The sequence below is a fragment of the Dipteris shenzhenensis genome, chromosome 22 (genome assembly GCF_047967505.1).
Source record: "Dipteris shenzhenensis isolate YYH24624 ecotype China chromosome 22, Dip_SZ_1.0, whole genome shotgun sequence".
In the NCBI taxonomy this organism is placed as follows: Eukaryota; Viridiplantae; Streptophyta; class Polypodiopsida; order Gleicheniales; family Dipteridaceae; genus Dipteris; species Dipteris shenzhenensis.
This window is the reverse complement of record NC_141617.1, coordinates 18087883-18097724: the sequence shown is the minus strand read 5'-3', so window position 1 is coordinate 18097724 and position 9842 is coordinate 18087883. Positions and strand designations below refer to the sequence as shown.

General features: G+C 42.6%; 1 protein-coding gene across 4 annotated transcripts; it reads left to right on the top strand.

Annotated features, from left to right (window-relative positions):
* The first annotated feature begins 7474 nt into the window (after positions 1-7474).
* LOC147887824 (uncharacterized) lies at positions 7475-9614 on the top strand. 4 transcript variants are annotated; one of them, XM_087393768.1, is made up of 6 exons: positions 7475-7682; positions 8193-8440; positions 8546-8600; positions 8717-8849; positions 8958-9054; positions 9498-9614. In XM_087393768.1, the coding sequence occupies exons 1-6, from the start codon at positions 7537-7539 to the stop codon at positions 9500-9502; spliced, it is 684 nt and encodes a 227-aa protein (XP_087249894.1). In that variant the 5' UTR covers positions 7475-7536; the 3' UTR covers positions 9503-9614. The 4 variants fall into 4 exon arrangements, with proteins under 4 accessions (XP_087249894.1, XP_087249892.1, XP_087249893.1 ...); XM_087393766.1 differs by lacking the exon at positions 9498-9614 and having other exon boundaries at positions 8217-8440; positions 8958-9308; XM_087393767.1 differs by lacking the exon at positions 9498-9614 and having other exon boundaries at positions 8789-8849; positions 8958-9308.
* The last annotated feature ends 228 nt before the right edge of the window (positions 9615-9842 follow it).

The window sequence follows — 9842 nt, the reverse complement described above, 5'->3', positions numbered from 1 at the left end:
GAGATATTGATGCAGTTGAGAAACTTTGGGAGAAGAACCTCTCCAGCAAGAGGTATTCTTAATTTGGAAAAATATTAAACTTTGGAGGTATTCTTGGTTTTATACACATGAATGTATGGGGTTATGCACAAACCACAGCCTCAATGGTTCACCTTACTACTTGATTTTCATCAACGACTATAGCAGACATTGTTGGATCAATTTTCTAAAAGAGAAATTTGAAGCCTTTTCCAGATTTCAAGAATTCAAAGCCATGTTAGAGGACTAGATAGGCAGAAAGAGCAAAGGCATGAAATCAAATAGAATACGTGAATACATTTCTTCAGCATTCATGAACTTTTTTAAAATTAATGGCATTCAAAGGCAAATCACATGTGTAGATACTCCTCATCAAAATACAATAGCTAATGAAGAATGGGACTTTAGTAGTAGACAGTGCTAAAGCAATGATCAATGAGAAGCATCTTCTAAGTAATTATTTGGTAGAGGTAATTCATATTGTAAACTACTTGCTAAATCTGCTTTTGACCAAATCGATTCAAGGTTTGACACCTTATGAGTCATTTACTAGACACAAGCCATGCATTTGGGATCTTTGCATATTTGGTTGCATAGCATATGCCCACATACATGATGATCATCACAGAAAGTTTGATATCATTAATAACTAAAGATGTAACTTTTTTTTAAGAATCAGAATGGAAAACATTAAATATACAGGATATAGGCACACCAATTACTCCATCACGTTTAGTGAAGGTTAATGAAGAAGAGAAAGAATTGCCAAAGAATCCACCAAAAGAGCAACAACTCAAACGGTCTACCTGAGAAAGAGGACCACCAACAAGGTTGACATATGCTCAAAAAGGAAAAGCAATTGATCAGATTAAAACCATCAATTATGATCCAAAAAAGCCTACAGATAGTGACAAGTACTACAAGCAACTCATTCGATCTTTTATATTTCTGACTATCACAAGGCTACATATTGGCTATGTAGTAAGTTCGCTTGCATAGTTTATGGCAAATCCAAAACAGTCTCACTGGAATGCAGCCATGAGACTCTTGAGATGCATCAGAGATACAAGACAATTTGAAATAGAATACAGAGGAATTCACCCAAGGTTGCATGGATACTATGACATTAACTATGTAGGAGATCATGGTATTAGGAGATCCACACAAGGATATGCATATAGAGCACACACAACCAGTGCATGTGAGACTATATGGCTTGGAAGACTATTGTCAAAAATAGATTACTTCAATGAGACAAAGCCAACAACAATACACTATGATAATCAATCGGCTCAGGCATTAGACCACCATATCACTTCAGGACAAAGCACATTGATGTCAAAGAGCACTTCATCAGAGAAAGAGTGTTACTTGGTGACATCACATTGCAACATTGTGACAACAAAGAGAATGTTGTAGATATCTACACAAACCACTTGGGAAATAGATTTTGAGAAACACCAACAAGCTCTTTGTTTGACTTAGAGGAAGAACATTCCCAGTAAAGAGGTGTGATGAAATGTAATGTTCATTCCTTCTTCCATTCCCATCATCCTAATCTTATGGGAAGGCCTACTTCATTATGTAAATCTTGAGGGAAGGTGTTGAGGATTCATCTCAACATCACATGTTCATATGTGTATAGCACTAACACAAAGAGTGCTAAAAGAGCACAATGGTTGAAAATCCTAACCCTAACCCTAAATATGTTTATATTCATTCTTTTCGACTAATAAAGGGTACACTCAATCATTTATGGTGTTCTCTCTAATCATGCCCTCTCTCCTCATCTCCACTCTTGTCCTCTCCCTCTTCATATTTGTTTGGAGAATCCCTCCACGTGGGAGAGGAAGGTGAAATTTTTGGGACCACCAAAGCCTAGGGAGATCACTTTTTTGGACTCATATGGGGGTGATGGGACCCTCTATAGACTTTGTTAGATCTTAATCCGTTTCACTAATCCACTCCTTATGGGGCCCTTTTTGAGTCCGAATTCCCTAATGTAAGGGCCAAAATTAAAATGGGAATAAATTGAGACATTGTGTAAAACTATAATAGAAAGTCTCTTCTACTTTATAAATTTCAAGTTTAAATCTAAGTAGGGCACATAGTTTATGAGATTGTCCTAGTAGTTCTAAATGTGAGAAGCAATGAAAATGCAACATAACATGGGAAGTTGGTGTATTAAGTGAACGCGAGAGAGAGAATGTTAGAAAATAATGGAACCTAAGCTTGAACAACTTGGTAAAAGGGTCAAAATGAAGCTCCGAAGCTTTCCCTTTTAAAATAATAAAAAAGAATAAAAAGTAAAGAGATATTATTAGGGGGATGGTCAATTCTATGAAAAAGAGGACCTATTCAAAAAGGTGCAATTACAAAAGGGTGGATGCCTAGACTATAAGGCAATGTCTCAACCCTCTTTATTTGATATGAAGTGGCCTCTCTTAGAGCTTGACCAATGACTCCTACATCCCTACACCATAGCCAACCGAGCCATGTTACATAATGCCCATTTAGCCCCACCCTCACTAGGTCACAATAGGATCCTAATCTATACTATAATCAAACAATAACCCATTTTTAACACCCCAAAGGGCTTGGAAACCACACGCCCTTAGGAAGGGTAATGAAGTTGCCAAGGATAGAGGTAAACCCATGAGCATCACCTGATAGAATTGCATTCCAATTTTCACACAAGAGAAACGTCTCATTAACCCATCTTTCTACACCACATCTTGAATCTAAAACCACAAACTCTTGGCCATAGACAAGACGAAAATAGATGCTACACATTTTCTTTAGAATACTTGCATAAAGGGCACAATGGATCCAACTCCACCCACTTAGCTAACCTCCCTTTAATCAAAAGCCATTTGTAAAGGAATTTCTAACGGTGCCACCTAGCATTTGTTACCCCCTCACAAGCACACTGTGCACTCTACATGTGTGCACACCTACCACAGATTCTGTAAGAAAACAATACAACGTCTGTGCTCAACAGATAACAGGATCTCGCATGTAAGAGAGAAAAGCAGATAGTATGGAGAATCAAAAATTTGATTACTGTAAAACTGATACAATAGATGGCACTGCCCCCCAGCCGTGTGCTCCTATGTGAGAAGCTTCGATGGCATGCTGGAAATAGTAGAGGACGGAGGCTGGATGCTAAGGAATCACGGTTGTTGTAGCCAGTGATGATGATGGGCTTCACAGGCTTGTTCTTATATAGCCACCAGTCGTAGTCGGTTAGACCCAATTGGGAGACTGGACCCAGTCTGCCCAAACGGGCTGACTCGGTCTCGAAATAGGCCACCGACCACATGATAGAACCGTGGTACAAAATAGAGCAACTAACCTATGGTCATCGTTCGGGCCATCCGGGATCATTTGGGGCTCCAAATGGGCCCCACAACCCGAGAGTGGGTTGCCTCGGGAAATGCTCCATCTACCCTCAGTGCGGTCAGTCATGGGATGCCTTCCCACACTTGCATGTAGCCTAGTTGGCAATGTGCCAACTCTATCTGAAGCCGTCCAGCCATCAGGCCACACATGGCCCCCATCTGGTGTCCAAACCAGGACCTACCGGATAACCGAGCTACTCAAATTTCTCCTCATATGGGGGGCTTAGAAGTAGAGTTAGCTGGTTCCCGCATAGTTACATGAGAGTGGAGCATTTATATCTAACACCCCCCCTCAATGTCCACCCACAAGTGAACTTAAATTTTCGGCCCAAGTCGATGAAGATGCCTCTCCAGCAAGTCTCTTCTAAGAGCCTTCGTGAAGATGTCCGCAGCATTCTCTGTAGTCGAATAGTAGACGAAGTCGACCTCTCCATCCATAATGAGCTCACGTACAAAGTGATATTGAATCTCAATGTGTTTTGTGCAAGCGTGGAACACAGGGTTCTTTGCAATTGCCATGCAACTCTGATTGTCACATGATAACTGCGTAGGCTTGTTCTGCACTCCACCCATGTCCCCTAAAATCCTCCTCAACCACACTGCCTCACAAGAAACAAAACATGCTGATTTGTACTCAGCCTCGGTAGAAGAAAGAGCAACTGTAGGTTGCTTCTTACTGACCCATGACACAGCTCCACAGATCCGAGTGAGAAATAGTAACCTATCACTGACCTCCTACTGTCCACGTCTCCTGCCCAATCCGAGTCACAAAATCCGATCAAGATGTTACCCTTGGTATAGGTGATGCCATAATCAAGTGTGCCTTTGATGTATTTTAGCACCCACATCCCTGCCCCCCAATGGTTCTCCTAGGGCTTATTGGAAAACCTGCTTAGTATACCAGTCGCAAAACTGATGTCCGACCGCGTGTTGCACAAGTAAATCAAACTGCCCACAAGCCTTTTGTACTTCGCTTCCGTCCACCAATGGTGATGAATCTTCGTTTGAGAGCTTCACGTCAACCTCCATAGGGGTGCCAACTGTCTTGCACTCAGCCATGCCAAATGCCTTCAGTATCTCTCCAGCATACTTCAGCTATGAGATGAAGATCTATTTTGGCTCTTGCCAAACTTTAATCCCCAAACAAAAATGCATCAGTCCGAGGTCTGTCATTTCAAACTCTCTTCCTAGCAAATGCTTTGTCTATGAGATCTTCTCTTCACGGTTCCCTATTATGACAAGGTCGTTCACATAAAGGACCACGATCATACACCTGCCTCCTTCTCTGAAGATATACAAATTTGCATCAGATGGGCTCCTCCTGAACCCGTTTTGTAGAAAGTAAGCATCAATCCGCTGGTACCATGCGCGTGGGGCCTGTTTCAGCCTGTAAAGTGCCTTCTTCAGTTTACAGACTTTACCTTCTGAACCGGGGATCACAAAACCTGGTGGTTGTTCCACGTATACCTCCTCCTTGAGATCTCCATTCAGAAAGGTGGATTTTACATCCATCTTACATTGCGTTTTGGTGGTCGATCCACAAGGTCCAAGTGTTGTTCTTCATTATGGAGCCATACTCCGACTGTATAGCCTCCATCCACCTATCATCACCCTATGCTTCTTCAAGACACTTGGGTTCTTCAGCACGGATCACCTCTGTCATCAAAGCATAGTTGACCAAGTGTTCCTGCGCCCTTCTTTGCTCCTCTAATCTCTTGGACCAGCGGTGTTCGGATGGTTCCTCCTCAATGGCTAGAGGTTCTCTGCCGTCCAAATGCTGCTTTACCCACTTCGGGAATGGCCGTTGCCGTTGTGGTTCTGCAGGCTCTTCTTCCTCTTCTTTATCTTGAATCCTCCCAAGCATCGTTGGGGGAGTTCGTCGGTCTGCTGTTGGTGGTTGTACTGGATGGATATCCTGGTCCTGGTTGTTTGGGAAGGAAACATCCTCCTCCAATTGATGCGGCTATTCTGAGAAGACCACATTGTAACTTACTATTACCTTCTTGGTAATAGGATTATAGAGATGGTAACCCTTCGCCTCTTCACTGTAGCCCAAGAAAATACACTTTCGGCTCTTCGGTTCCCATTTGGTCCTGTTAGCATCAGGGACATGCACAAAACAGTCACATCCAAAAACTCTGAAATGTGCATCTGAAGGTTTCTTACCAAAGAAGGCCTGCAGTGGAGTCATCCCATTCACAGCCTTCGTGTAGCTACGATTCAGAATGTAAACTGCCGTGTTACATGCTTTAGCCTAGAAAGTCTTTGGCAAATCGTTTCCTTTCATCATACTCCTGCCCATTTTGCAGATGACGCGCATCTTGCGCTCTGCTACTCCATTTTGCTGTGGTGTATGTGGCGGGGGTTTCTGCCTCTTGATCCCGTTCAGATGACTGCGATTGGCATCACCATCACCAGCGAGAATCTAGCACGAAGGTGCATATGGATTCTCCCACCAAAGTACGATGGTTTTGTTACGGCACTGAATACGCAGAACAGAAATTCGCCCAACTTTGAGGATTTCAGCGCGATGCTTCTGGAGGAGGAGATGCGTCAAAAGATGAGGACTGGAGAAGATTCGGCTTTCTTGGCTAGATAAAAGAAAGGTAAGGGTAAGGACTCTAGTAACCCATCTTCTTCTTATGATAAAAAGAGAAAGAAGAAGATCAAGTGCTTCTATTACAACAAGGCAGGGCATAAGCAGAATGAGTACCGAAAGAAGATTGCAGATGAGAAGAATGGAGTAAAGAAAGAGTCCAGCAACAGCGCACAGGCAGTACCAGTAGAGCTGTTCGTATCAATTAAGGAGATTTGCACGGAGGCAGTTCATGTACCTGTGGAAGAACCTTGGATTATTGACAGTGGTGCATCGCGCCACATGATCAGTCGGAAGGATTGGTCTACCTCTCTACATCCGGTAGGGAATGACGTCCTGGTAGCAGTCAGCAATGATGCAAAATGTCCAGCAAAAGGAAAAGGTACAATTGCTCTCAAGTCAGATGGAGTTGTAAAATAGTTGTCCGATGTTCTTTATGTGCCAGATATCAAGAGGAACTTGTTGTCCGTTTCTGTGATCACGGATTGGGACCTCAAAGTTCACTTCGATTAGAATGGCGCACAGATTTTGGATCTCCAAGGGAAGGTCGTTAGTAAAGGTACACAACGCAACAACATCTACGAACTCTCAGCTTTCAATGCTCGAGCCGATGTGAGCAACACTAAGCTGTGGCATGAGAGGTTTGGTCATCTAAACCTTAGTTCTTTAAAGGAGATGCATAAAAGTGGAATGATTGCAGACCTACTAGAAATTACAGATCTGCTCGATGTATGTGAAGCTTGCATGATGGGCAAGCAGCATCGACAGCCCTTTCCTAAAGAGGCCAGCAGGGCAAAGGCTCCTCTAGAGCTCGTTCACACGGACCTCTGCGGAAAGATGGAGACGGAAGCTTTGGGTGGTTCCTACTACTTCACGATGCTGATCGACGATTATAGTAGAAGGATATGGATATACTTTCTGAAGACTAAAGATGAGGCTTTTAGTAAGTTCAAAGAATGGCATGTAATGGTCGAGAAAGAAACGGGGAGGTGCTCATAGCATACCTTCAAAGCATACTCAGGAATAAAATTACAAACAATTCCACAACAATTTTTGTTGGTGACTTGAACATTGACATCGGTAAAAGGGCACGAGAATCAGCAAATCTTCAAAACATGATGCGCATGTTTGACCTCAGATTACACTTCAAGGAACCCACCACTACTTATGGCTCTTAGCTAGACCACAAATGAACCGACCTACAGATAGACGGAGTAGTAACTCGAAACTCCTTCGCTTATACTGGACACACCATTCCATGTACACATTGTAAACTTTCAATTCCACATTGATCCCCACCTAATATCTATTTAAGAAGAACCATGGATCCAAAAGCGTCGCCTCCTGGGTCTACAGCCATCATCATCACGATCATTATTAGGAGCATCATCATCATCATCGATGATGATCATTAGGATGAGGAAACTCCTTGGTTTTACTACATTTACAAGTTGTAAACTTTCAATTGCACATTGATCCCCACCTTGTTTAAAACCTAGTGTGTAATACCTAAGAAGAACCATGGATCCAAAAGCTTCACCTCCTGGGTCTGCAGCATCATCATCAGGATCATCATCATCAGCATCAACTGCGGATTTGGCGGGACCTGTCCCTCTCTCAGAACAAGCTCAAGCTACTCCTCGTCGTCGATTAGTCAAAGCTAGCACGTAAGACATCATACCACCTCCACAGTCTGTCTGTTTTGAGATCAGGTCTGTTTTCAAGAAATTGGACGAGGCCCATGCTTGAAAGGCCACCAGGCGCTTCGTAGGATCGAATGATTTGACCTAAAATTTGCTGAACGAGCTAGCTTCCTTCAAATTTATAATTAGAGCCTTGGAATTCAATTTTTCTTTATTATAAATGCGTCAGTGAAGGATCTTTCAATCAAGGCTATTCTTAACTTTGTGGAGACACAAATTAAAATTTGGCTTTACTTTCTAAGCAAGTATTTAAGTTACTCCCTAGCGCTTCCTTTGTAATATTTGAAGTCTCTCTCGCAAAGTTCTTTGGGACTGTCCTTAGGAGTATTTCAGATTGATGTGCCTTGCATCTGTAACCCTCGTATGAGCTTTCTATGCAATTCAAGGAGGATGAACTTAGACATATATATTTTTTAATTTTAATGAATTTTTAGGAATTGTTTTCTGTTTAGCTCCTTACTAACAATGTAGCAGACGTGCACATCTGGATGACTCAAGGAAGCGAGATGCAGCTGGAGCTGGATCGGCTCCACCAGGGTTCGCCCCCCCTGGGTTTGGTGGTTCAGTAGTGGTTGACAGGGGTCAGAATGCCACTTTTATGACCAACATCACCTCTTCTGTGGGGCCAACATCTACCCCATCCAGTTCTGTTATGGCTGGCAGCAATGTGGCATCCGGTTTCAGAGATAGGGATAGGGGGGGAATCCGATCAAATAACAAAGGTAAAATTTCAAGCGTCAGTGGCAGGAGCATGAATTCACTGTGTGCGCCTCACATGATAAACACTTTGGTCGTACTTTTTGTGCTCTTTTGGCATATCTGTGCAGATTTCGCAGGGGACTACCAAGCCAGTTTATTGCATGGGTCTTCAAAACCTGGAAGGTAATACTTGGTTACCTTGCATATATTGAATAGTACACCCATCACATATCAGTTTACTATCAAAGAGCTCACCTTTTGTCTTTGAAAGACTCTATATTTTTCTTTTCTCCTGCTAGATACTCAGGCTATTGGCATACTTTTTGGTATGGTTTATGCTGCCGCCTGTGTGTTGACTCTTTTGTTGCTAGGCCTCCTCATGTCTCAAGCCCTGCAGGCATTGAAGCTCGACCTTTAGGGCGGAGAGCTGAGGTAAGCCATTTGGGCAGACTGCATTCTTCGTTAGCCTGTGTCATATTGTGTATGTGATATAGTCGTATTCTTTCCTCTTAACAACCCTTGAGCACTACTATTTTGCAGGGTTTGCGGAGACATGACACTTCTGCACAGAAACATGGGGAAGAAATAAAGATGCAGCAGGCCAAAAGGGCAGCAGTAGTTCGAGCACAACAAGCAGGTGCAACTGGAAGTTTCAAGAGTTGTGATTCCCACTTTAATAACTTCTTGGTTCCTGTCATCCCCATACAATTCTTATCGAAGCCTCAGTCCCACTCTGCAGAAATGGGATAGTTTTATTGTCGATATTTGTAGTCATACAGAAGCTTGTGGTAATTCTTTTACTTGCACATGAGCTTCTGGGCTTTGATGTAAAGCTGAACTGTACTGTAAAGAATTCCCATTTCAAGTTCAATACGATTAGTCAGTATAACATTCTGTGTACATATAACTTCAGATTTCTGCATCTTGCGCATCATGGATTTGCCTTGTTATCAAGACCTCACTTTTGATGTTGATGAGTTTTTTGTAATTTTAGTAATAGGGTTTCTACTGCATCCTGCCTGTCTTTTTAATCCTTGCACTTGAAAGGCCACTATTCTTATTGTTATTCCCCCAATGCAGGCTGAAGGGCTTGAACTTTGTCTGCAAACAATCCCAGGTGTTTCTATAACTCTCTTTTCCTGCTTAACATGGACAGACTTTGAAGACTTGGAACAATTGTGTTTGATTCTTCCCAGCAAGGGCTTGGCCTGCAGCTGCTCCTTGCAACACTATTTGTGAACGCTGCATATTTTTGGGTACATTCTGATTCTGTCTAGAGTAGATTTGGTCGAATTTTTGTCTCATATACTTGCATGCTTGAAGCATTAGTCAGGGCAGCACGCTCAACCTATATTTGCTATTGCCTTTCATCCATGATCTCGACTAGCCTGTAGTAGTAGAAATCACGAGTGACCCTGATTACTT